The 27,407-nt window shown below is 40.1% G+C and overlaps 2 protein-coding genes across 4 annotated transcripts; one reads left to right on the forward strand and one right to left on the reverse strand.

The window, feature by feature from the left end:
- On the forward strand, nucleotides 1–11,087 carry znf106b (zinc finger protein 106b). 2 transcript variants are annotated; one of them, XM_003446369.5, is made up of 21 exons: nucleotides 1–133; nucleotides 376–580; nucleotides 702–763; nucleotides 1,540–1,743; nucleotides 1,839–2,948; nucleotides 3,054–3,396; nucleotides 3,483–3,543; nucleotides 3,938–4,092; nucleotides 4,172–4,232; nucleotides 4,327–5,062; nucleotides 5,145–5,194; nucleotides 5,339–5,472; nucleotides 6,702–6,836; nucleotides 7,034–7,150; nucleotides 7,254–7,445; nucleotides 7,975–8,037; nucleotides 8,779–8,898; nucleotides 9,215–9,286; nucleotides 9,422–9,493; nucleotides 9,595–9,741; nucleotides 9,849–11,087. In XM_003446369.5, exons 2-21 carry the CDS (start codon nucleotides 455–457, stop codon nucleotides 9,903–9,905), a joined length of 4,017 nt encoding a protein of 1,338 aa, XP_003446417.1. In that variant the 5' UTR covers nucleotides 1–133; nucleotides 376–454; the 3' UTR covers nucleotides 9,906–11,087. The 2 variants fall into 2 exon arrangements, with proteins under 2 accessions (XP_003446417.1, XP_005475025.1); XM_005474968.4 differs by having other exon boundaries at nucleotides 3,054–3,390.
- On the reverse strand, nucleotides 10,564–27,361 carry capn3b (calpain 3b). 2 transcript variants are annotated; one of them, XM_003446303.5, is made up of 23 exons: nucleotides 26,831–27,361; nucleotides 22,897–22,966; nucleotides 22,222–22,340; nucleotides 20,245–20,378; nucleotides 19,661–19,829; nucleotides 19,206–19,289; nucleotides 19,031–19,122; nucleotides 18,800–18,877; nucleotides 18,057–18,217; nucleotides 17,771–17,940; nucleotides 17,664–17,675; nucleotides 17,302–17,510; nucleotides 17,164–17,200; nucleotides 15,598–15,621; nucleotides 15,335–15,421; nucleotides 13,279–13,353; nucleotides 13,107–13,164; nucleotides 12,964–13,028; nucleotides 12,711–12,779; nucleotides 12,553–12,631; nucleotides 12,276–12,392; nucleotides 11,986–12,044; nucleotides 10,564–11,668 (listed from the first exon to the last, which is right to left on the reverse strand). In XM_003446303.5, the coding sequence occupies exons 1-23, from the start codon at nucleotides 27,146–27,148 to the stop codon at nucleotides 11,642–11,644; spliced, it is 2,313 nt and encodes a 770-aa protein (XP_003446351.1). In that variant the 5' UTR covers nucleotides 27,149–27,361; the 3' UTR covers nucleotides 10,564–11,641. The 2 variants fall into 2 exon arrangements, with proteins under 2 accessions (XP_003446351.1, XP_013127461.1); XM_013272007.3 differs by lacking the exon at nucleotides 15,598–15,621.
- Nucleotides 27,362–27,407: the final 46 nt, after the last annotated feature.

The following is a 27,407-nucleotide window of genomic DNA, read 5'->3' on the forward strand; positions in this document are numbered from 1 at the left end:
CGAAATCTCCTTTCCTCTCACAAACTTCCGGTCTCCGGAACGCGATTGGCGGACTTTGACGTGACGTGATTTACGCAGGCAAACATGGCGGCATGAGACCAGTGGATGCTTGTTGCCTTGTGAAATTTATGCGGTAAATATTATTTGCAGCTAAGATTTTGTTACGTGGAACCCTAATAGGCGTCACTTTGATGCGATTAACTTTACCCAGCGGCTTTGGCGAATCGTAATGCCGTTAATGCTTGTGGACAAGTGTTAAAACCGTTTCAAACGAGTGGCTAGTTCTGACTTGAAGACCACGTTGAGCTAATTTTTTTTCCTTTTTTTTTTTTTATTGAAGTGTTTCAATGGCTGTACTTCTTTTCTACTGCTCAGGTTGAATATAAATGCTGCCATCAGTAATGACATGTTGAGACACTGAACAGTTTGGGGTTCTAGTCTCAAGTCATCAGAAATGGCAAACGTTCAAACTCCACACGAGAAGGTGGTCAAATCCCATGTGGAGCAGAATCCTCCTCAAACCTCCCAGACGTCTAAAAGCAGCTACTGCATTTTGTGTCGCAGCTGGTATTTGAAGCATGTAAGTGGCTCTTGATTCACCGAGGCATCTGGATTCTCAGTAGAGATGAATGACATGCAGTGTTTAACCTGCAGCTCTTTATAGATAATTTGTAATCTTGATAATATGTCTCTAACTACAGGCAGCACACGAGCATATGCACAGCATGCTGCATCACAGAGAGCTGGAGTCAGTGTTGGGCAAGTGAGTACTGTGTCTAATTTGAGAAATGTGTGTTTATTACTACTTAGGACAAACACCTTTCATTCAGTCAGACATACAGTGCTGTGCAAGAGTCTTGAACCACCTCTCTTTTCTTTATACATTGCCTCAGAAGCCAAAACTTTTTGCAGTTTTTCAAGTAGCCTTGAACAATATTGAATTCTATTCAGTTTTATTTATATAGTGCCAAATCACGTTAAGGTGCTTTATATTGTAAGAAAGAAAACTCTGAAATTCAAACAATCCCCTTTGAGCAAGAATTTGGTGACAGTGGGAAGGAAAAAAACTCCCTTTTAACAGGAAGAAACTGCTGACAGATCTAGGCAAAAGGAGGGGCAGCCATCTGCCGCGAACACTTGGGGGTCATGAGAGAAAGTATGGAAGAAAATATTTCTTTAGACTTTCACTGCTTCCCCTTTCACTTTCAGTCCAGTCATTATACCTGACCATTTTCAGTGTTTGTTTGTTTTTTTTAAGCCGCTGACAGTGACTTACAATTCATTCAAGCATAGAAAAGGACATTTAAATCAAGAGATGAACTAGTGATGTCTCTACACATCATGGCCACCAACTTGGCAAAGAATCTGGTTTAACTTGTATCTTTAGGCACTTTTCTATTAGCAGCCTGTCCCAAAAAAACATTATTTATTCCAATCTCTTTAGTTGAATCTATGAAAATGACAAAGATGACAAAGTTTCACTGACATATAACGGTATCTTTAATTCTGACAATATATGTTGTGCCCTTTCTTGAACAGCGATTCCTTTCATGACTGTCAGGCATGCAGAGCTTCCTCCATGGGTTTAAATGAGTATGCCCAGCACATCTCGACCGTTCAGCACAAAGCCAAGTTGAAGAGCTTGATGTCCAAAAATGTGAAGCCCCTGTCTCTGTTTAAGACTCTCAGCACAGAGTCTATAACCCGGATCATGGAGAGAAACAAGGCACTAAAGAGAGAGAAGTAAGTTTTTCACCTGTTTTTAATAAAACTATTGGAATCTCTCCATGTTATAATATGTTGTTGTTGGAAACATCTGCCTTTTTTTCCATTCGTAGGAAGAAAGTAACAAAAAAAAAAAGAAAGAAACTCAAGCAGGTGGCTGGTCAGAAGCGTGCTCATTCGTCAAAGGGAACCACCGCAACAAAGACTGGTGCATCCAAAGTGGAAAAGCATAGACGGTTAAAACCGGTGCAGCTGGAGCAAAGGCAGAATGATGAGCACAAAGGCAGGAGCAATGCTGTCGTCCAGAACAAGGAGAACAAAGTATCCAGTAAGCAAAGACCTCCTCACAATGCAGAATCAAGCCTTCATTGTCAAAGCAGGAGACTGGCTCCTATGTCTGGAGAGCCCGAAGGTCGAAGCTGGCATAACGCTTCTGTCAACAATCAGCATTGCCTAGTCAAACATGTGACCTCCCAAATGGAAAGATTTGTCAAGACTCAAGGGGGTGCCACAGACCACTGGCACCAGATGGCAGGACCTGCTGTGAGCCAGTACAACTATCGCAGCAGGAAGTATAATGGTGCAACAAACAAAGACTTCACCAGTGACCAGCTCCCTGATAATGGAGCCGTCATCTTTGATCAGAGCCAAGCTGCGACTACAAGGCAGGAAAGTGTACGCTGCTCAGCTCAACCTGCACCGGCCAACAGCGCAGCTCCTATACGAGAAGTTGACGTCACTGCCATGCTGAAGCAAATCAGAAGAGCGCTGGGTGTGAGGGAGCCATGCAGAGCAGACCGAGAAGCCCGGAGACAGAAGAGTGAGGCTGGCGTCCAGGTGGCTGATCCCGTGACCTCACAACAAAGCAGAACTGAGGCAGAGCAGCCAGCAGGCACCTCCGCTTCGACTGAAAAAGTTCAGAACTGTGAAAAGAGCTCAGGAGGTGCAGACAGACTGCCAAACAACGGGAATAACGCATCTCAGGTGGCCACCAACGGCCTGACTTCACCTAAAAGATGTACTGAAAAGAGCGCTTCATCTGAGCCCGACTCAAACAAACCTAAGGTTCGAATTGCTCACAAAGCAGGCCAAGCTCATGGGGAGAAGGAGGCTGGATGTAAATCAACTACAAAAACGTTGCTTAGCCTTTCGGGGGCCAGGAGTAATCAGAACTGGACTGCAGGGCATGAGAAGGTGAAAAGGAAGGCAAAAGGCACGCCGAGGTGAGGAAATCGCCATCCAATAAGGTGTTTTGTTGTATTTGTGCTTTCCCAGTTTGGAGTTGGATATTTCTTTATGCTATTTGTTGCCACTGTTTAAACTTTCAGGTTTGGAATTGAGTTGTCGAATCGTCCGACTCACCAAGACTCAGTGCATCCGCAGGACCTGCCACTGTCCGAAGGCTTCCACTGGGAGTCGTTTCCAAACTCTGTTTCGATGCCACACTCGACTGCACCCCCTCCATTCCGAGACACTGCTGATACTGAGCGTGCCAGAGAGACACAGTCAGACTCTCAGGTTCAGGAAGCTTCGGGACAGCCGGCTGCAGCTCAGGATCCTGGCAGCAGCCAGACAGCTGCACGAATACAGATGAAAGTGGAGCCAAACTTTGAGGATTTTAATGCAGCTTTAACCGGCAGCACTAGCAAGAGGAAACACACCATGGTGACGGTGATTAGTACTGCATGCTGTGACGCATTTCCAAAACATCCAGTTTGCCGATGCATTTCAGTGCTGGAATTGATGTGTTTTTGCAGGTTGACGGTCTTTCTGACAAGGAGCCAAGTGGGAAAAAGAAGAAAACAAAGTCAAACAAAGGTGATTCTGATGATTAGTAAGATTTTTTTTCTAGGTGACAAACCTTTTTATATGCAATGAAATGAAAGAAATTGGAACAAATATTGTCACATTTGACCTCTGACCTCTCCTTCAAGGCCAATAGATTGAGCTTAAGGTCAAAGTGATAATGATGCTCTATTTAAAACTATGTTTCCTCCTGCCATTGTTTGTATTGACATCATATTGGGATATATGGGGTTCTAAATATCACGTTAACTTTCTACCTCAATCTGCTTTCAAACGTTCATAAACTGTCTTTTATCCTTAAAACTATGCTTAAATTATGAGGCAGCTTAAGATAGTGTTGCATTTTTGGGGGGTGTTTCAAACATTCATCAGTCGTTCCCACTTTCTTTTTTTCCTCCACTTGCAGATCAGGAACAAATGGACCAGCTGTTGGCGGTGTCACTGCGTGAGGAAGAGTTGAGCCACTCATTGCAGAATTTGGACAAGTCTCTGGTCCAGGCCCGTAATGCCCTGCAAACTGCGTATGCAGAAGTCCAGAGACTTTTGCTACTGAGACAGCAGGTAATGAAGAAATGTCCAGTAAATAAATGTTTGACCTCAAAGGAGCCATTCATAAGTTTGGGTTTTTCTGCTGTTTTAGTTCACTTCTGAGGTCAACAGCCTAAGAGCCAAGCGCATTGAGATCCTGCAGGGAATGCAAGGTACGGTAGATGTACACTGGCAGTGAAAGCTTGAACTCAGAATGGTTCGGTGGGCAACAAATGCTTTTCTCTCGTCTTTCTTAATCTCTTCCAGAAGGGTACTCGGGAACATCGTCATCAGGGGGAGCTGCCAGTGTTCGATCTCCCTCCATTTCTCCTTCGAGCCTGTTGTCTGGCTCCTCAACAACTCAGCAATCAGCTTCCACAGCTCCAGCATTATCCATCACCCCACCTCTTCCAGCTCCTCTCGCTTTAACAGTGAAGCAAGAAGTGTGCCATCGGTCCACAGTTGGACAAGCCAGCCACTTGTCCACAACGGTGCCCAGTAACACCAATGCTGCTCAGGTCCCTCTGAACCAACCCGTATCTTTGTTTCCCTCCCTGCTGCTCCCACAAACACACTTAGCAGCTCCCTTAACTGCTGCTGCTGCCATCTCTGCCAATCAGTCCAACGCAGAGTGCTCCACATCTGCAAATATACTTCTTTCTCTTGAATCATCTGCCAGGCAGCAGCAGCAAGAAACAAGAGAGGGATTACAGGACTGTGCAAAGACAAAGATGGTGGCTAAAGAACCAGAGCCAGCCGGTGGTAATCCCAAAAGAGAAAAACGGCAACCTGTGGCAGATGACAAGGGGAACGAGAGCGACGATTCTGTTGAAATGATTGACCGCTCCAACATGGAGGTCATAGCCGTCGATGAATCGGACTGTGAGGACTCCCTTGGAAAAGATTTAAAAGTTCCGGCGCAGCCACAGGAGCCTTCTCACTCTGTGAATGCTGAGTTCAGCTCTGCAAGCACACAAACGTCTCAACAAAGTCAGGATGAGAGGTGAGGTTCACGCTTTGGATCGTTTCAGGGTTCCAATCCTGGAATTTACAGGAAAACTGATCCATTTCTCTCATCCCTTCAGTAAAATTAAGCCTCCAGCTTTGGAAGGGAAAGATGCCAACACTCCTGCAGGTGAGTAATCTCTGCTGTTTGTCAGCAGTGATAAGACATACTGCCTTTTTGAGCTCAAATTTACCATGAAAATTTCAAATATGTTATATATTTTTTAGATTCTTAAAAAAAAAAAAGAAATAAACCTAGTCGCTGTTATTTCAGCATCCGTTGATGATGAGGAGCCATCCTTGGGAGAGTTTCTAAATCACAGCGGCCCCGTGCACGGCCTTCAAGTCCACAATGGTGTCCTGTACACGTGTTCGGGGGACAACACGGCTCGGGCCTACAGTCTAGTGGTATGTTCTTGGCACTTCAAAATTTTGTCCAGTTTTATCTCTAGTGGCATTTTTTTCAAGAGCTACAAAAAACAATTACACAGTTTCCACTGTGTCACTTACTGTTGACATATTTATACAATAATTTACAATTACCTGCAGAAAATCGGTGTCAGTATATAGTAAGTTACATAAATTACTGTGAAGACATAACTTCACATACTGCACCCGTCTCTACAGATTGTAATGAAATGTTGTTGTGCAGTTTTTAATGAAATGAGCTGACAGTTAACCGTGAGCAGGGGTTAAAGTGGGATTTGGCAGGCACTGATACACGCTAAGACTGGGTGTAGCAGTATTAGAATTACTAACTGTACCAACTGAATTCAGTAAGATGTAAGCAGATATTATGTGAGATATTTGGCTAATTTCCAGTTCCTATTTGCTAAAATTTCACTTGCAGTTCCCACCTGGGAAAATAATCACTCATCTTCTTGTCACTCATCTCTTTCTCACATATTTCTTCATCATCAGTGTCGCACATTAACGTTTTTTCTCTCTGTGGGAAACGCAGCAGATGCTCCTCTTTAGTAGGCAGCTATAAGCTTAACTACAGCAACCCCAGCTTTACATGTGCACCATGAATGCATCGCAGGGGTGAGATGGGGTGTGTTCAAGGTGTAAATGAGCCGTGGGACGTTATTTTCTTATCACTGAAGTATCTCCAGGCGATCACCAGAAGCAACGCCAGGCTGCAGCGTGTGAACTCATATCAATATGAACTAACCTGACTGCCAGATTTAGTTGCTCATTAGCTGAAAGTTCTGGAATGCTGTCTTTCCAAACCGTTCTGGTCCACTTTAGCCCTGACCATGGACAGCATAGCAGATTGTAAATGGGAATAAGAGTTTGCTGGCAGTTGCTTGGAGAAATTGGTCGTAAACTTGCAGCTTTTCTTTGGAATGGAAATGTGCTCTGTTTCTGATTTGCATTGCACTTTTACAGGTTTTACTACCACTCTGTGGTTAGTTAGCCAGTGTTTGCAGACAAGCATTTTTCATGCAAACGGATGGAAACTGGGGGCCATCTGCTAGCGACCAAAACGATCACAATGAGGTTTTTGGTACAGCACCCTCTTTGAGAGTGATTTTAATCAGATATAAGCGACTGAATGTCACTGTTTTGTCTTTAAAGAAATGTATGTCTCTTTTCTCTATTATTAACATCTATATTTTGTCTTATGTATCCAGACCAAGGAGTGCTTAACAATATTTGATGGTCACACAAATAAAATCAACTGTCTACTGGTGTCATCCATCCCAAATATGCCGACACGCCTCTACACAGGATCCAGCGATCAAACTATCCGCTGTTACAGTATAAAGGTATGTAATGTCTTGATAGGACTTAATGTGTTTGGTGTTGGACGTGTTTTTGGAAGTAATAAAGTGCTGCTGTCACAAAGTTGTCCACTGGCTGGATTTTAGTGTGAAACTCAAGAGTCAGATTGTGTTTGTTGAAGTAAACATGTGTTTTATTTAGCATTTATTGATTTTGTCTTATAATCGACTGTTTTCTGCAGTCTAAGAAGTGTCTGGAGCAGCTTGCCCTTCCTGACAGAGTGCTGTATTTGCACATAGCCTGGAGTATTCTGTATGCTGGGACCGCCAGCGGATCAGTTGCTAGCTATGACGTGAAGGTCAGTGAAATCGGGTAATTATATGCCATAGTGTTCATTAAAAAAAAAAAAAGATTCCCTTCCCTTCTCTTCTTTCCAACAACGTCCTCTCCGATCTTTTTAGACTCTGAAACAGCTGGATGTGTTCGAGTGCCACGGCCCACGAGGCGTGAGCTGCCTGGGCACAGCTCAGGAGGGCGCTCGCCGGCTGCTTCTGGTCGGGTCGTATGACAGCACCATTAGCGTGCGCGATGCCAAGAGCGGCCTGCTGCTGCGGTCGCTGCAGGGTCACACCAAGACTGTACTTTGTATGAAGGTGGGGAAATTCTACATCCTTTAACAATCTATTTTGTCTATATCTATGTCATGCTAAGAAAAAAACTCTTAGAGAAATTCATCATAACTCTTGCAGACCTCCTTATCTCGCTACTAGATATTCCACCACACTATGAAGCAAATTAGATAGAAAAGGCTGAAACAAGATTAGGCAATAACAGACCACAACAGCTGTTGGCCAGACAGTAAAAATGTTATAAATGAAAATACAGTACAACATTTTTATTTTGGATTTGAAAATAAATGAAATGTAGGTTGGAAGTCAAAGAATTAAGTTGAGCCCAAAGCTGAAAACGGTTATTAAAGTTCTCATAATCAACATCAAGTCTGTACTGACATCATAGTCAACATTCAGCATGTGGTAAAACTTGATAGTCATAAAATGACAACAGTGAAAATGTTTTGTTTGTCTGTAAATGTGGGAGGAAATGGTTGGCTGCTGTTTGGTTTATTACTTGCAGGCAGCACTTCTTGCATCTTGTTGACTTGGTTGTTGTTGTTTTTTTCAGGTAGTGAATGACCTGGTTTTCAGTGGTTCCAGTGACACGTCTGTACATGCCCACAACATCCATGTAAGTGACTTGACTTTAAAAAAGATCAGTAAAATTATGCTAGCAGGAATTTTTATTGTTATTTTTAAAAAAAAAAAATGGAATTCTGTTTTAATGTTTTCTTTTTGTTTTAGTGTTTTAGTTTGGGTGTTTTTAGTCATAAAATGTTGATGTTTTATCACATGAAAGATGCAGACACCAAATCATTTCTGCTAGCATGAGTTTTTTTTTTTTTTTTAAGCCTGGCTATCAGTCAACCATAAAAAGCTCATTTTCGTCCGGCAGCAGCATAAAAACTCAAGTTTGAAAATGCAATAACTCAAGAACAAGGTGATAAAAGATTTTGAAATTGACACAATCGGTGTATCTACTAAAAATCTCGAAAGAATTTGAATCTCAGGGAGCTTGACCTCAAGATCAAGGTCAGAGGTACATTTTTTTTTAAAACGTTGTGAACAGAATAAATCGAGAAAGATGTCACTGTAAATTTTCGAATTGCTACTGTAGAAGCACTACTAAAAGTGTCTGACGACTTCTAATCCTGGTAACCTTGACCTCAAGGTCAGAGGCCGACTTTTGTGAAAATCACTGAGGATTTTCGCATTTATAACATAGGTGCTTCTACTAGGAGGCTGAGGGCTATTACTGTTGGCTGCCGGTATTTTTAGTGTAACTTTAGTTATGTGTACTAGCCTTGTGCTTTTGGTAAGTGATGTGTGCTTGTTATCGTTTAGTTTTGTTGCCATGTTTTCCTGTCTGCAGACGGGCGAGTTGGTTCGCATCTACAAGGGTCACGGTCATGCTGTCACATCAATTGTCATCTTGGGGAAAGTGATGGTAACAGCCTGTTTGGATAAACTGGTTCGAGTTTATGAGCTACAGGTATTATGACTCTATTTTCTTCCAAAATAGAACAGAAAAGAATGCAACAAAGTCGCTTTTGAATGGATGATTTTTTTCTTTTGTAAATGACCGTTGCAAATCCATTTAGACTTTAAATGCTGTGCAGCATTGGTTGGTTGATGCTACATATTTGTCGCTGTGCATGTAACCAGTAACACAGACAACACAATTTGAGGAACTTTGATTTTTTTTTCCCAACTTTAAAAAAAAAAAAAACTTTTATTAAAACCTTTTGTAATCTGGTTTTAGTTACAGTTATCTACTGTCTTGTGTGTGTGTTTTGTTTTTTGTTTAGTCTCACGACCGGCTGCAGGTATATGGAGGTCACAGTGACATGGTGATGTGCATGGCTGTACATAAAAGTGTGGTAAGTGGAATTAAAACCGGTCCAGCTGTATTTTTTTTCCTTTTAAATATAAACTTGCGTGGCAGAGGTTCATACAGGAAGGGATGGATTAACACTGCTGACTTGTGTCTCTGTGGTCGATTGCTCCACATGCAGATCTACACAGGCTGTTATGATGGCAGTGTTCAAGCTGTAAAGCTCAACTTGATGAAAAACTACCGCTGCTGGGTAAGAACCTGATGTTATTAATTGGAACAGTGACTCCTGCAGCAACGTTCACACAGTGTCTTTTTCTTGAAGATTTTGTGTTGCATTTGCTCTCTTTCCAGTGGCAGAATTGCTCTCTGATCTTCGGCATGCAGGAACATTTGCTACAGCACCTTACTAAAGATCACAGCAACCAAAATCTGCAGACGGTCAAATGTCGCTGGAGAGGCTGCAACACGTTTTTTGCCACGCAGCATTCAGTCAGTCAGGTATTGAACAGTTTGCTAGCGTACCTCATTAGCTAGGCTTTGTGTTTTCTTCTTGTGGTTCATTCACAGAGACCAGTTTGTCAGCTTTGTTTGCGTTTTTGCCGCAGGAGCTTCCTGAACACATGCAGACTCACGTGGAGAACGACAGTAACGTGCAGCCCTGACGGGAATGGTGGTAAAGTGATGCAGCAAGCCAGGGTGGAGTCTCACACGCACTCACATTTTTGTTACCAGCTTGTCATTTTGGTGGTATTCTGAGATTTCAAAGTCATCAAACTCCAAGTAAAATTCTGAAATTCCCTGAGATTAAAGTTAGAAAATTGAGAGAAATACACGACACAGATTGTGTTTCAGCGAGAATGAGCAGCAGATGATAGCTTGAGCTGGAAAACATAAGCTTCTAAATCATCTAAATCACTGTTGCTTTCTCCTGGAAAGGCTCAGCGCTAAAAATCACTAGTGTGCTACTGATGGTTATAAAGTAAAGCATAATGCCATAAATCATGCAGTGCGGGCATATAAACCTGATCAGGATATCTATGCAGAGTAAAGTCACTTTGTTTCTTCCTCTCATAAATGTGTCAATTAATCTCAGGCGATTTGTATTTTCTCACCGCTTTGTGAGTTAATAATAATATTCGGCTTTTTTCCCTCTTAAAATATTTTGCATTTTTCTCCTATATTTACCACTCTAATCCCACGAAATTGAACTTCTTTTCCTTGGAAGTTTATAACTGGTATTTTCTTGAAGTGCCACTAATCCATTAGATCATTTCATACTTTGTAATTTGGACTTATTTGATGATTAAAATAGTTTCCTGCTTTTTTTTTTTGGTTTTTTTTTCTTCCTGTGAAGACGTTGAGCTGTCATGAATATCATTCATTTGTATGTGAAGCTAATAAACATGCAGGAAATTGAGAAACGTGTCAGAATAACTGTGAAGTAGACTGTACGGTGAACTCCACCAGCTGATGATGTTATGGAAGCTCGTGTTCGCCACTGAAAAAAAAAAGTTTGCTCTCCATAAATCAACATTTCAAGTTGTATATCGTGAAATTTCAACTTACTCCGAAGTACCTTAAAATTTTGAAGTATTTAGTAAGCCAAAATTTTCAGATGCGCAACTCAAAGTTTCAACTTTGTCTGGCAATTTTTAAAAACTTATTTATTTATATTTTCCCAGTGGCGGAATTGAGATTCCGTATGATACCCATGAGTTTTCTAGGAGACTCCTCGCCTCCCCAGACAGATGGGAGAGATCAAAAATAATGCAGCAGAAGCAGAGATACTGTATTTCTTTGACACATAGCTGAACCACCATGATTTTATTCATGTAAAGCCTCAATTCTCCTGCTTATTATTCCTTTATTTTGTCAGCTGACTTATAACTTTTACATTTTCACATTTCTGACTGTAAATCTTGGAAATGTTCTGTTTCCCTGTTTAACTTTGGACAGCCTGGTTTCAAATATGTGATGTAGAACAAAGACTCTCCAGCAATCTTGTGTAATAAAAGTCACGCCTTAATTTTAGTACAGTATGTATTTTATTTTAATACCTACTGTATGTGTACATCAATAAAATTACAACAAATAATCACAGTGTTCGCCTCCACTTTAAAATAAAAGCACTGATAGCCACATATTCCACATATTCTAACAACAAAGGTAAATTCTGCATCTGTGCATGTCTGTTTACATTTTACATTAACATCTGATGTAACCTGGTTATCAGAGCTCAGAAAACCTACTTCTTATCTGTTTTAATATTTAAAAGATTGCAGGAATAAACCTGACAATTAAATCTGAATCTAAAGGAAATTGGAGCAATGACGAGCTACGTCATGATGAAGTTTATTCCAATCTCACGTGATGAGTCGCCAACTGACATGGACATGATCTATGAGTACATCGTCAGCTGAAGCCACTGTAAAGAGAATAAAAGAGAATAATTGTCATTTACTGTAGCACAGCAAAAGCCACCTTAATGAAACCATTTCTGTGTTTTGGTTTTAACTGTGTGACTCAAGTCAGCAAGAAAATATTAGAAACACCCTTCAGTGAAATGTAGTTTTCACTCTGTATAGAGTACACTTCTCAATTTCTGTAGTTCCAGGCTTTCCCCCCCCCCCTCATTTTATTCCTACTTTAAGTTTTATTCTTTACAAGGTCACAAATGACCTAAATAGGAACAGATTAAGTTATGGAAAGAGGCGCAGAACAGCAAAAATAAGAGCGTCTTACCTCCAGGACATTGAGCTTGATTATTCCATCTCCATCTTTGTCAAAGGCATTGAATGCTCCTGTAAGAGAGACAACAGATTATGGAGCCGGGTAACTTTTCAACCACTCAGAGCTGTAAAAAGACATTAATTCATTCTGTAAGATAATTAGATTCAGTAAAGTAAATTTAATATCACTGTGTCATCATAACAATGTCTTAAATCTGTCAAATAGGCTAATAATCAGTCCTATGCAAGTGTTTTTGGCATATTATGTTTAATGTGCACCAGATGTGTGTGGTCTGTACTTACTGAACATGCCTTCTAGCCTCACAAAGCAGCAGATGTAACTATCAAAATCAATGTTCAGGCGTTCATCTGCATAGCGCATGGCTATGATGTCATACAGTTGTCTGTTGAGTTGAAACCCTGATATGGAGATAAAAAAAATAATACATGTAAATTACATCATTCTCACATTAAAGTGGAACGCACGGGCAATGAGTGCATTGGCAAAATATGTTAATTCTAAAAAGAAATAATAACTATTGTGCTACAAATGAAAAATCTACAAGGTTTTTCTGCTCACCTGCATCATTAACAGCATTCCTCATCTCGAAACTACTGATAGACCAGTTTTTATCTTTGTCGTAACGTTTGAAGATGAGCTGCAGACCCAAAGTCGGACAATCAGATAAAAACATATCAAGCGTGAGTAGACATCAGCTGTGGTTAAAGCTATCCTACCTGCCAGTCCTTGATCTTTTTCCACAAGTGTTTGAACTCCTGCAGATTCAGCTTTCCTGTCCCATCAGTCTGAGCACAAAAGCATCAGTCATGGAAACACCTGCTACGTACTGTTCAACCCAACTGTTTTACTTGACTTTCCAGAATAACGTATTTACATAAGGTGCAATGTTCTGTTCTGTTACTGAGAAACTGGGCAAACAGTAGAGTTATGTGCACGCAATCCTCTAGTTGAAATCAGGTGAAAGGATACGTCCATTAAGGCGATCATACTCCGACACGTCTCGAGGCTGAAACCTTCTGACTTTATGTCATTATCTGTGGAAAAACACAGCTCAGTGTGAATGCTGAGCACGCCGGCGGCAGCTGTACTCGCAATCTTTTCTGCGTACTCACGTTTGGAAAGCACGTTTTTTAAGATCGTTTTGAGTTCATTGGCACAGATCTGCATGTCCTGAGGGAGCAATGATTTGTTTCATATTAGCCGATAAGAGTCTTTATAGTGTTGTCCTCAAACTAACTTAGCAATAAAGCGCTATACAAATACAGGCCATTTACCAATACTCACATCACCAGCAATCTGTTGGTAAATAGCCCTGAACTGCTTTTCCTCCTCGGTTTCCTCAGGTTGGAGAAGTTTCCGCTGGAGGAGAGAGGAAAGAAATTATTTACAAAGACTTACGAAGACTTAGAAACGTGAAGGAAAGAAACACTGATGAACTTTGCTGTGCAGCAGTAACTAAAGATTAGAAATAAGGTTTCAAAGTTCGAATGCTTCTAACTCAAAGAGTCCAACACCTGTAGTTGTGGAAGAAGAAAGTTTTCACAGGAATCTGTGCAGTCCCATGAAAAACTAAAAACACTGCTGATTCAGTCACTTGTAGAACTGCACAATAACCTGAAGTAATCATTTTCTGTACGACTTCATGAGTCTTTACAATGTTGCGTCAGTTCATTGGGGACATTTGTGCACAGGACCTCGATTCTTTTCTTTTTCAGTCATTCTGTTGTAGATTTGTTGTTGCACGACCCAGTTTCAGCTTTCGGCAGCTGTTGACAGATGGCCTCACATTTGGATCTAGAATACTTTGGTATACACAGGAGTTTATGGTTGACTCAATGACAGCAAGGTGTCCAGGTCCTGTGGCTGCCAAACAAGCCCACATCATCACCCCTCCCCCAGCGTGCTTGGCAGTTGGTATGAGGTTTTTGTGTTGATATGTTGTGTTTGGTTTTCACTAAACGTGGTGTCGTGCACCTTCACTTTGGTCTCGTCTGTCTAAAGGACATTGGCTCGCAAAGTTGAGTCTGAATAAACCACAAGACTTCTGGAACAAAGCTCTGCTGCCATGTTCGTTTTAGAGAATAGAGACTTCTTCCTGACAACTCTCCCAAAAAAGCTCTTGGATTTTTTTTTTTTGCAGTTTCTCTGAGCATTACCTTGGGGTGAACTTGGTGATACATCCACTCCTGGGAAGATTGTTGCACTGTTTTGACACACAACAGAATTTTCCTGAACAGTAAACAGTCAAAACCTCTAATTTAAAGAGGTGCTCCCACTTTCTGATGATCAATTAATCAAGTGCATTTGATTACAAGCACCTAAAAGCACTAAGAGTATACTTCGTTTCTGAGAGGACTGCATAGAGCCTTGTGAAAACTTTCTTTTTTACACGAGTTATGGATATAGGTTTTAAAACTTTAGTTTATATAGACATATAAGCGATCAAAGTGGCACCTTTGAGGAATTACCCCTTTCAATTCATGACCCAAAGCGTGCATCCAAATCAACAAAGACTGGTTTCACCAGAAGATTGAACTACTTGAATGGCCCAGCCAGAGCCCAGACCGGACTCCAATACTGAGTCCGTGTTTGACTTTGTTGGGAAATAATTGTGGATAATCTTCTTCCTGCCAGAGAAGGATGTTTTCTGATGTTCGAAGCAACAAAGTTGGGTCATTTTCAAAAGGTTTTTACTTGAAGATTTCATTTTAATTTTATACAGAACGCTGTACACTCAGTGAGTCTCTATTTGGTACTACTGTGCAGTATAATGCAGTCCAATACATCTTCTCTATCATAGGATGCATTTATAGCACTCATAATAATCAGTTGCCGCTGACATTGTTACAAAAGTGTAAATCAAATTTCATATAAATTAATAAAGTCATATTTAAAGGTAGTGTTACACTAAAATATATCGACAGAGTGTTTTGCTTTGTTATTGTTGTTCTCGTGAGCAACGCATAAAGTTATTTAGTTACCATACTAACTGGTCTTTATAGGCATTATAAAGGGAAAGCAGGTATATCTATAAGGTGTAATCATTAAATGATGGGATGTGTTTCTCTATGATACCAGAGGAGAGCAGCATATGGGAAAAAAAGACTGCGGACAGCTAACATTAGAGTATGTCTCTACAGGAAAACAGGTGCAGCTGAGTTACTTGAGCTCTACTGGCTTCAGACTCAATTGTTTTATTCCCAGTCATGTTATTTGATCCAGTGAAGATTGCATTTTGGAGTCATCAGTCACCAGGAAGATATGACAGACATGAGCTGTCTGCCATGTGACAGAAGACTCACCATTAACAGTGTATCTGCTTCCACACCAATGACATTACCTTTGGTTTCTTCCTCTTCTCCCCCCGAATCGTGTCATGCTCGATTTCTTTGCTGGCAAGTGCTCTGTCTGACACAAATACAATAGGCTGGCATATAGAAAAGACAAAAAGAATTTAAAAAAAGAGTCAGTTTGCAGTAATCCCACTAATCATAAACTCTACATTTAATATTGTGTCTGCTAACACGTGATGGAAAGGGGCAGTGAAGAAAGAGCCTGGCAAAAAAGCAGCCTAACAATCCAACTGCTACATGCACTCATTACCTTTTCTTTCTGCTTCTTGTCTTGCTGGTGACCAATAAGACAAGGAGAGACAAAACAATGAAATGAGATGAAATGGAGGAGGAAACACTTGGAAATTCAAGTCTATTAGTTGGTCTGAGTACAGAACATATGCATCAGGACAAGCTAGGGAAAGTTCAAGAGTAAAGTTAATGAATATTTAAGACACAAAGCTGGGCTTTAAAATTAAATTCAAACCGATATTGCAGTGATCTGTAGGACATGCTGATCTGAAAGGCATATAAGGCAGACTTTAAACAGGGAGTGGGATGTTTAGTGTCATATTCGGCCAAAGACATGTATGTATGAATAAGAGGGTGGGCGGGGCCCTGCCACTTTTTGTTTGACCAGCCAATTAGGAGCGAGTGAGTTTAAGTGGAGGGGAGCTTGTTTCATACAGTGGATTAACTGAGGGGGGTGCACCTAGGATAAATGAGGGTTATTTTGAACCAAATATATGCAAAGCTACTTAAGTTGAGTCCAAGAATACGGCGTTGTATGTGAGCATAGTGTTAAAGTTAAATGTGGCATCTAATGACTGTCTGCTGCACTCCGTGGAAAGATGAATTTAGTATTTTGATCCTTCTTGAAGCGGGATTTTTGCTGAGATGAGGGAGTTGAGTGCTACCGTAAGGATGTGATGCAACCCCAACTAGCAAATTTGGCACTGTATAAATAAATAAATAAAATTGAATAAATGTTTTTGAAATACACTCACCAGCCACTTTATTAGGTACACCCACTGAACTGTTTGTTAACACAAATCAGCCAGTCATCGTGCATTGTGCTACAGTTTGCACAAGTTCACCAAAATTGGACAATAGAGGATTGGAAAAAAATGTTAGGTGGTCTGAGTCTCAATTATGGGTGGTTGGGTCAGAATTTGGTGTAACCAACGTGAACGCACAAATCCATCATGCCTTGTATCAACAATTCAACCTGCTGGTGGTGGAATAATGGTGTGGGCACACTGAGCACCTTTTGGTCTCCTTAGTACCAAAAACGTTTAACTGCAAGAGTATTGTTGGTGACCATGTCTATTACTTTCTGACTACAGTGTATCCATCTTCTGATGGCTGTTTCCAGCACAATAACATGCCATGTCACAAAACTCAGATAATCTCAAACTCGTTTCTTGAACATGACAATAAGTTCACTGCACTCAAATAGCCTCCACAGTCCCCTGATCTCAATCCAGTGGAGTACCTTTGGGATGTGGTGGAACGGGAGAGTCCTATAATGTGTGCAACTGACAAATCTGCAACAGCTGTATGATGCTATCATGTCAGTATGGACTAAAATCTCTGAGGAATGTTTCCAGCAGCTTGTTGAATAAATGCCACGAAGAATTAAGGCAGCTCTGAGAGCAAAAAGGGTACAACCTAAAGGTATACCTGAAGGTATACCTAATGAAATGACCGGTGAGTGTGTGTGATTAAACACAGGTTTCTAAACAGGAAAGATAAACCAGCCCATCAGTTTACAGTCCACTGCAATAAAAGCAAGAACATATTTCAACCCCACTGCTTCTAACATTACGCTGCAAACCTGCGTTTGATCTGATCCGATCGTAGTCTCTGCCTCCCTGTGGAGAAAAGCAAACATACATCAGCAGTGCTGCCTTTCTACATCTTGTAATTTTAAAAGCAATTTGGCTCTCAAGAAAAACACGATAGTAACCCTTACTCTGATGTGCTCTGCTTCTCAGAGAAGACCCTGAGGATGAACTCTCCTTCTTCATGGGGTTTAAAGGTTGTGGGGATGATGACGTACTCACCGGGAGGCAGACAGAAACGCTCCGTTACCTCCCGCAGGTTAATGTAAGTCTTGCATTTTGCCTTGGAGGCTGTGTAGAGGAAGAAGTCCTTCTGCAGATGCTGATTCTGCCCACACATCTGTGAACAGGGGTGTAGAAATGGTGACTTGTTAATGATAGCAATAAGAAATATTATAATGTATTTTAACTTTTCTTTCCCTCCTTTTTATACAAGTGAAACCTCTCTTGGGGATATAAAGTAAATAAAGTGAAAGATGCAAGATCATCATACCTCCTTCGGCACCTGCAGAGACACAAAAGAAGTTAAATATCAGGTTAACATCTGAAATCCTGGAGACGTGTGTACTTTCTGAAGAAAGGATGAAGTGTGGACACTACCTCGTAGATGGAAAAGCCTATGGTGAGAAATTTGGCCCCTTGATGGCGCTGCATCCTTCGACCTTTCTGCATCAGTGCCACGACAACAGTGCAGGCCACCTGCTCGTCATCCGGGTCATCGTCCTCCTCATACAGCTGCAGACGATACTGAGGGTTTGTCCAAAACGTGTCTGTAAAATACACAAAGTAAATATGCAGCACAGTTTCATATAAACTATGTAAGTGAGAGTTTTTACAATATCGTCTTTTAAAGGATGAAAGCTGATCCAAAAAGAACAAAGCCTACCTGGGAAGTTCCTACAGCCACCAGCAGAGCTTCCTCTCACCCAGCGACCCTCGTGGACCGACACTGTCCAGGTGTTTCTTTCATCCCCCTGCAGCGTGTCGGGGGTCAGGTTGCACATCTCCAGCTTGGTGAAATTCTTCTTGAAATCAGCAAAGGACATCCTGAAGTGAAACACAAAACAAGTAAAAACAAAAAAGGTGTCTGCTGAGTAAATACAGTCACTAGGTTCATCATTCCCCCACAATGCAATGCAAACGAATGGTTCTCAAGTAGAACAATGTTAAGTAAACAGTGGGAGAACAACTCCAAAGAGTTTTACAGATATTTGAGTATAGTTAAATACATGTAGCATTCTCTTAGGTTTTATTAGCTTTTGAAATTTGACTGTAGTATTATGCTGTAAAAAGTTTAAAATTGTAACTCTTTGCAGGTTAATTTTGTAGTGAACAAAACTGCTTGTTGGATGGATGGATGGGTTTTGCTATTTATAGGTTTTTATCAGTAGTGGGGCAACAAAGAGGCCATGCATGGTGGCAGTTGAAAAGTCATTCTATGTACAATGAAGTCTCAAAATCACCATAAGGTGTTTGACGCTAAGCTGAGATTTGAGGTAAATACAAACAGTGATGGTAGCTATATATTATACTATAGTAGTAACTACTCACAAAACTGTGGTGGAAAGATTTTTTAAAAATGTTGCGTCATTATAGACAAAAAGGTGTGTGGGAAGGTGTTTCACTCACCAGAACTCACTTGCCTCTATGGTCTGTTTTTTCAGGTTTTCTCTGTCTGCAGCGGAAATGGTCGACCACTCCTTTGAACTGTGGAAAGATCAAATATCCTAAATACAAACTAAGTAAATAGGTGAGACTATTTTTTTTAAAATTATGCTGGCAAGTTGTGAGACCTCCACTACCACCATGTCTTACTTAAGGGTGATATGCTGTGTTATTTAAGAGTAAAAATATACAAACTTTGCACTCCAGGGTCCTTTCCAGAGCACAAAACCCCAGGGATTGCGCAAACGAATCAGGCGAATTCTTGTGTCCTTTGAAACCTCGTCACACTTGCAAAGAAGCAGGACAATAAATAACCAAAAAATGCCTTGTCCACCAGAGGATGTGCATTTACATGGATGTCTCACTCTACCTCCTCCAGACTTATGATGGAATAGGCATGACCCCTGACCAGCCCCTGCTCAGTCCGACTCTCCAATTCACTCTCTGAACAAACCTGACAGACAAAGCATGCATCATATGTTTTATTATTAGACTCCATAGTAGCTTTGACTGATTCACAGTTTAAAATAATCCTTGTTTATCCTATACTTGGTATTGTTGTGGACACTCAGTTTATTTCCTGTGCAAAATAAGTCATTTTAACTCTAAGCCATTTTAAGCCAATAACAGCAAAACAGCAGGTGGGTGGGGCTGTGTGCCCGAGAGTTACATATGATGGATATCCGCTCTCTTTGACAGAGCTGAGGGAAGGGAAAAAATGTCGAAAACTCAGTGTGAAATCTGTGCATTTGACTTGCATTTAAAGCTAACACTTAAAATGAAAGAAACATGACAAAGATTGATGCTTTAACCTCAAACACATACATCTATGGAGCAGCCCATCAGTGAGCCTCTCTCCAGCGCATTCTTCATGATCTTGTAGAGCTCTGTGGGATCATCAGACAATTCAAAGTACTCGGTAACTCCACCTGTGAAATCCTCCATGGCTTCCAAAGTGTTCCCTCCTTTCAGTGCCTCATAAGACCCGTGCAACCTGAGAGAGAGGTCAATCATTCTGGTCAGTGTGCTGACATGTGTGTTCTCCGGGGCTGATACTTTTCGCACAGCTGGCTGCCAATTCGGGAAATATGAGGACGCTCGAGGTGTGTCACAAATCAGTGTGAGAGTACACTGCGAAAGTACATACGGCTCAGTAACACAGTTCATAATTGGTTGCTAAATCTCAGTTCAAGACTGAGATTTGTTGTTCAGGCTAAAACATTTATTGAAAAACCTCAATTTGCGTTAAAAACACCTGAAACAGTTCAATGCCAGACTTTTTTTCAATAAGAAGAAACAAGGACTGTCATTCAGTGTATGGACTGGAAATCTGAACCACGCTGAACAGCAACGCATGTCAGATGATGGTGTGCACATGACTGCATGGGACATTAATAGGCTCTGCTTACTTGGCATAAGCTTTTTCCAAAAGAGCGCTCCAGAACTCGTTCTTTCTGAAAGACTTTGTGAAAACCAGCTGGTTGTTGCAGGTGGGAATGCGGTCGTCCACGACGACATCGATCCACTCGCCATAACGCCAGAACTGAGTGTGGAAACGACAGAGAAAATCATTGATGACACGGCAGAGAAAGTATTTTTACCATGCAAGGAAAATAGCTCACCATCCACGAGATGATTTATTTATTTATCAATTTTAAGTAAGGCGAAACAATTGATAACTTTTCTTTTTTCTTTTTTTAAAAAAAAAAAAAGTACTTTAAGGTGAAAAACATCTTTTAAACTTTTATCATCAGCTCAAAATGTGTTCTGTGCCCTGGACTACTGCAATTCATTGTTTTCAGGATGTCCAAAAATCTCCCTGAAAAGCCTTCAGTTAATCCAAAATGCTCCAGACAGAGTACTGACATATAACTGACATATAGGGACTATAAAGAGTGAGCATATTTCTCCTATATTGAAATATCCTATACTGGCTTCCCTTCGTTGGCTTCCTGTTAAATCCAGAATTGAATTCAAAATCCTGCTCCTCACATACAAGGTCTTAAATAAACAGGCTCCATCTTATCTTAATGACCTTTTAGCACCATATCACCCTATTAGAGCACTTCGCTCTCGCACTGCAGGCTTACTTGTTGTTCCTAGAGTATCTAAAAGTAGAATGGGAGGGAGAGCCTTCAGTTTTCAGGCCCCTCTTCTATGAAACCAGCTTCCAGTTTGGATTCGGGAGACAGACACTATTTCTACTTTTAAGATTAGGCTTAAAACTTTCCTTTTTGATGAAGCATATAGTTAGTTATATTTCTTCTTCAGTCACCTTTCTCACTCACTATGTGTTAATAGACCTCTCTGCACTGAATCACACTTGTTATTAATCTCTGTCTCTCTTCCACAGCATGTCTTCTATCCTGTCTTCCTTCTCTCACCCCAACCGGTCGCAGCAGATGGCCCCGCCCCTCCCTGAGCCTGGTTCTGCTGGAGGTTTCTTCCTGTTAAAAGGGAGTTTTTCCTTCCCACTGTCGCCAAAGTGCTTGCTCAAAGGGGTCATATGATTGTTGGGTTTTTCTCTGTATGTATTATTATAGGGTCTACCTTACAATATAAAGCGCCTTGAGGCGACTGTTGTTGTGATAAAACTGAATTGAATGAATAAACATGAAGCAAAAATTCTGAGGAAAATTACTGAGGAAAACATGCTTGATGTAAACTGAGTAGACGCCAATCAAGTCAATTTCATTTGGCCAGATTCTGTTAAAATAAAAATTTTACTTTGTAAAATTTACATGTAATCAAATTACTATTACTAATAAGTCAGTATTTTGGGCATAATAACTTTTTTCCGTCTACATCATTCATATAATTATACTGCTGTCTGAAAAAGGCATCAACATTTTTTATTGCACAGAAATTTGTAAATGTATTATCTGTATATCCGTCATCATATCATATGTTTCACATTAATAGATACTATCGTATAATTCCATGTTGACATATTTGGATTTAAAAAAAAGTTTGATTGTTATCTACTCAAATGTGATTTTGAGTTACGTCTTTAAAATTTTATAACACTTTATAACACCGTGTTTATTCTAATATATTTTTGAGGCAAACACTAAACCTTTTACACCATTTTATTCATTTTAAAGACTGAGCTATGAGTGAACATATTCACAATCAGGTTATTAACACTAAATACAGTCAACAAAACCAAACCAAGGTGTATTTTTACACTTTATCCAAGAACATAAAAATGTATTTATAAAAAATTACTCTCCCAATGACCAAATGATCATAGTAAAAAACTAATATATCTAAATCTGAAATACTCTTTGACATATGTTTTACTTGGTTTTCCTTTTACTAGAAATTTGACACACATAAAATGGTTTTCTGTTAACAGCACGATGCCCAAAATGTCACATTTCAACCTGGAAGTGGAAGATGCCGGCGTAGTTTTCTGTGAAGCTCTGATCCGGGGGAATAACTCTGTACAGCAGCTTCTCGTTCAGCGTGAGACAGGCGATGGCAGCCAGCAGCCAGCAGTCACCTGTCGACAACAGATTGATGAGCTGTGATTTCATCCAAACAAATTACTTCACAGGGTAACAGAGTTGTCACACACCAAATTGCCGCAAGTGTCAGAACTCGAACTCGGACTCAGGCTCGAGGTCAGTAATTGTTCAGTGTGCTCACTTGCCCCACAGCCAATATAAAATCAGCCTGTAGATGAAACTGACACTTACACTGCTCGGCTTAATGTTTTCAGGCTCTGGCAGCTGTTTTTTTTATGTCATCCCTTTTATAAAAATTAGTCAGAGGCAGGGCATTTGATAGTAAACCATTTGCACTGCCAATTTAGAATCACTAATTAACCTATTAATTAAAACCATGCATGTTTTTGGACTGAGTACCCGGAAATAATCTACGCAAACATGAGGAAAACATGCAAACTCCACACAGAAAGGCACCAGCTGGAGCTTCTTGCTATGAGGCGACAGTACTAACTTAACATGCAGGCTTAAATCACCACTGTAATGTCTTTTCAAAAGAGTGAAATGTGGGTAAAATCACTTTTTTGAAAGCACAGACAGTTCAGATATTACCTAATTCTCCCTGACAGATGTCTGTTCTGTTGGCTCCATCTATGATGAACTGGGGGTTTTCACAAATTTCCTGGAAGACAAAAAACATTAGGAAAGGAATTTTTTTTTTTAATATGTTATGAAATCTCAGTCTTTTCACATTATGAAAGTAATGATTTTCCATGACATAATGCATTTGTTATGTGTCAGCGGATGATGAAAATGACTAAAATGCAGAATAATTGTTCTTTCCATGGAGAATCGGTATAGAATCTCAATTGTTATATTTTTTTCATCCAGGAAGTGAAATACTTGAGATTAAAAAACTCTTTTGCAACACTTCCTGCGTCCCGACAGGCAGTTAACCCGTGAGAAACCTGAGCCCCAAGGGAAAACCCAGGACTTTCTTTCTTTGAGCCACTTTTCCGTTGGTATCAAACTGCATGGAAAAAGTTGGCTTTGTATATAAAACCAGAAACTTTGGTTCCAAGTTATTTGTACAGATTAAGCTCCTGATTATAATGTAACTGATATTAGACAAAAGTTCTGTACTGCTGTTTGTGTTCATACAACTTTAAAATCTGCTTTCAAACATCAGATTTATGTTTATTCAATAATTTGTATCACAAAATTATTTTTCAACATCAAATTATTTTGATCTCAGAGTTTTGTTATGTATGTTTAAATATATGATATATTTTATACATGTATAAATCTATAATAATTTTAAAACCTGTTGTTTAAAATCTTAGGGAGAGGGCAGCAAAAGTTTAGACAAATAAGTGGTACTAAAAAGAAACAGCTGGGGAAACATTTTGCAATTAAATAGTTTATTTGGCAACAGGTTAGTGATATGACTGGTTTAAAAATAACTTCTTAGAGAGGCAGAGTTTCTCCAGGGCAGAGCTTCACCAATCTGGAATAATGCTCCTAAATGTAAAATTGTGACGACTTGGAATATTTCATTATTTAAAGTGAATAATATCATCACAAGATTCAGAAAATCTGGAGAAATCTCTCTGTGTAAAGAAGAACAACTTTAATAACTGACCAACGCGTTTCGTCTTGTGGCCTTCATCAGGGTCATAGAAGGCCACAAGCCGAAACGCGTTGGTCAGTTATTAAAGTTGTTCTTCTTTCCTCAAGTGTTGCTGGAGTTTCTGTTTTTTTAATTCTCTCATCTTCTCCATGTACCTTGGAAGCAGGTGAAGTTGTGCCAGGATTTTTTGCTGAAATCTCTCTGTGTATCAGAAAGGCTGAAAATCCGTATTGGATGGTCATAATCTTTGGGCTTGGAAATCACTTCCAAAAATCTTTGAATGTGGACACAGTTCATTCTGCAATCCGCAAATGCTTTGTGATGCAAAGAAGAAGCCATGTATGAACATGATCGTATCTAGAAATCTCATTTAAAATTGACTGAAACAAACTGAAAAACTGTTCATCTCTGTATCTACGATCATCTCTGAACTCAGCCTGTGCATCTGGAAAGGCACTATCAGTGCTGAAAGGTATATACAGGTTTTAGAGTGACATGTGCTCCTATCCAGACAACGTCTTTTCAGAAAGAGCCTTACTTATTCCAGAAACACAATGGTAAACCACATCTTGTCTCTATTAAAAAGCACAGCTTCGTAAAAGAAAAGTCCCTGTGCTGAACCTTTTCAGAATTAGGTTTGTAAATATCTGCCTCCTCAACTCTTCTCTCCTCGTGTCACTTCCTCACCTCTTTTGGGACGGATTAAGGTCTTTAGTTGAGGAGTTTCAAAGATTTGAAGCTTGTGAAATGATAAAGGGGATTTGTCCATCCTGACATGCTCCCCTGGTTTCTTTCTGTTTTTACCAAACTTCTTATGGTTAGATTTCAGATTGCCGCTTCCCCAACGAGCAATTTATTTGCAATATAATATATATAAAATATAAAAGCTTATATTTCTGTTGATGGAAAACTAAAATCTGGATTTACAACTGAAAGCAAGTTGATGTAATGCCTTCTGCCGGGTCAGGTTTTGGAACCATGAGACGCCCTCTGCATTCACTTCATATTTACATGGAAGCTCCTGTTAGAGGCCCTCTGGTATAAAAGACCTCACCTCATAACTCCTGATTACAAATGTATTTGTAAAACAAGGCGTTGTTGTCTGGACTGCTCACTATAATGTATATTCACACACATGTACATACATGATTTCAGCATTTGGCTTAAGTATGAATTATGCTGTGGGTCATACATCTCCATTGTATAATACAGCCTGTGACTAAGGCCATAATTCCCATGAAATTAAATGGAAAATGTATTTTATTTGAAATTACAATGTAGTTAGATTTGCCTACAAATAGTTAAAGGTTGGTACACAGAATATACTGTAATGTAAGCAGTTTTTAGTAGTGTGCAATTTCATAGTAATTTTGAAGAAAAACAAACTATTTTTCCCCATTTTACATCATAAAATATAAAAATGCAGTTTCATGTTCCTGATTTAAAGCACCCTCCACAGCTGACCCCTGTGTGGCATTCAGGTATCACTGACCTCAGCTGAATGTCTCACGCTTCATTGGTGAAACATGAAGCAGCAATCAGCCTTCATGTTAGTGTTATACTGGATTTACAAAGCAGGCATTTAAGAATGGGATTAGTGAATAATGTTGGGTTGAAAATTATTTTCTTATGATTTAATGAAAATGTAAAAAATACATCATACCATCATGCTGAAAGGAATAGACAGAAGAGCCATATTTATGCTGTTCATACAGGTCAGTGATGATTAATGCAATACATATATGTATTTATTTATTTTTATTTAACACCTTTTATAATCTTGCACCTGGGGTTTTTAAACAACTTTTTATCCTAATTTTTGCTTTGCTTTTCATTTTTATCATACTTCTGTGAATTTTGTGTAATGGAATCGAATGCCTTTGTACAACACTAAAAAGTGTTGAATAGGAAAAAAAATGTAATACTTCCACTTTGTTGCGGTTTTAACTCCTCTTCCTGTATCTGATATCTGATATTACACCACAGATTTCAATTTTTTTGTTCTTTTTGTTCTCTCATCCAGCCAAAGGATCGATGAGCTGATGTCATGGCAAGGCATCAATTGTCCAAAAATCTGTCCGCCCACAATTGACAAGAACTAGGTGTGTCACAGAGTGTAACAGTTTAAAGCTCTTGAATCCATGACACATACCACAATGTTGATACTCAAAGTTTTTTTGTGCATATTTCCAACCTGTACATGCTATGCACGGTAAGAAATATGGACACTGTAGCTCATAAAGCATTTATATTATGAAGGAAACATTAAATATGCTAAAGGAAAAAAAGCTGAATAGCAAGGTGTCCAGTTGGATCCACTGATTTATTTACTATGTAATGATCCAGGTGATCATCTTACATTCGTGAGCTAATATTTGGAATAGTTCAAAAAGAGCATTTTACATTCTGGCATTGATTCATAAGTTTTGTGTAACAGGTAGGACTTTTCTCATCGCTGCTTCTGCCTCTTGGTGTTAATGTCTTTCTCAGTGTGTTTGCATGTAACATGAACATGTCTGAATACCTTTTGCCAAATGCCACTTTAACGACTGCCAGTCTGACTCATTTACCGCCAAAGGCAAATGCCCTGGAAAAGTATCAAACCCTTTTGGGAGTGTGCATCATAAAAAATATGAACCCCCGAGGTCAACGCTGAGTTGCCGGTTTGAATCCCAGCACCAGCTGAGTGCGACCCTCTGCGTGAGAGTCAGCTGTCTGTGATTGTAGAAGGTGATAACCGAGCGCAATGCGTGAGCCACCATGCAACCGTCTGAACCTGACACTCCACCCTTGTGGTGTGGAGGAAGTGATAAGGTACACAGATTTAAGAGAAGCACCTATGTAAACATGTAAGAGACTCATTCGCATTATGTGCAACTTGGCCTAAACGACACGATCCCTGAAGCTGGCACTCACCGATGGACGTTTCCATTCAATCTTCATTGAAGGTTTTCTACTGTAGAAAAGCGAGGAGTCATCTGCGGGGAACAGAGGGTCTTCAAACATAACATTCTTCTCCACATATTTGTCTCGCAGCTCCAGAAAGGTCTTAAGACGCTTGGCATCTTTGACGGCCTCATTCCTGCTGAGAATTGCTGAGTAGATGGAGTTTGACCCTGCATTTGGGTACGCAGCTTTGGTATCCAGCTGGAGAGATGTCTCAGTTTCATAAAGCACTTTCACCTTTGTTTTTTCAACAAGAGGCACTTTGCCGTCGTGTTTCTCATCTCCCATCTTGTTAGTGAACTCCTCGGCCTTTCCTCGGCTGTCTCAAGTGCAAAACGGGAAACTCTGTTGCACAAGAAGCTTCGAAATAGCCCAAAAAACCTCTTGTAACCTCCCTGACTCCAGTGCTCACTTTTAGTTCCTGTATTTAATGAAAAGTGCTGTCATGGGTCATGGGCAGCCACCAGTCCGGCTCTCACACCAGCACTCACTGTTGTGTCCCTGGAGCTCATTGAACCTAATTATAGACCTTTTAAAAGAGGGGCGG

Source organism: Oreochromis niloticus, linkage group LG15 (genome assembly GCF_001858045.2).
Source record: "Oreochromis niloticus isolate F11D_XX linkage group LG15, O_niloticus_UMD_NMBU, whole genome shotgun sequence".
In the NCBI taxonomy this organism is placed as follows: Eukaryota; Metazoa; Chordata; class Actinopteri; order Cichliformes; family Cichlidae; genus Oreochromis; species Oreochromis niloticus.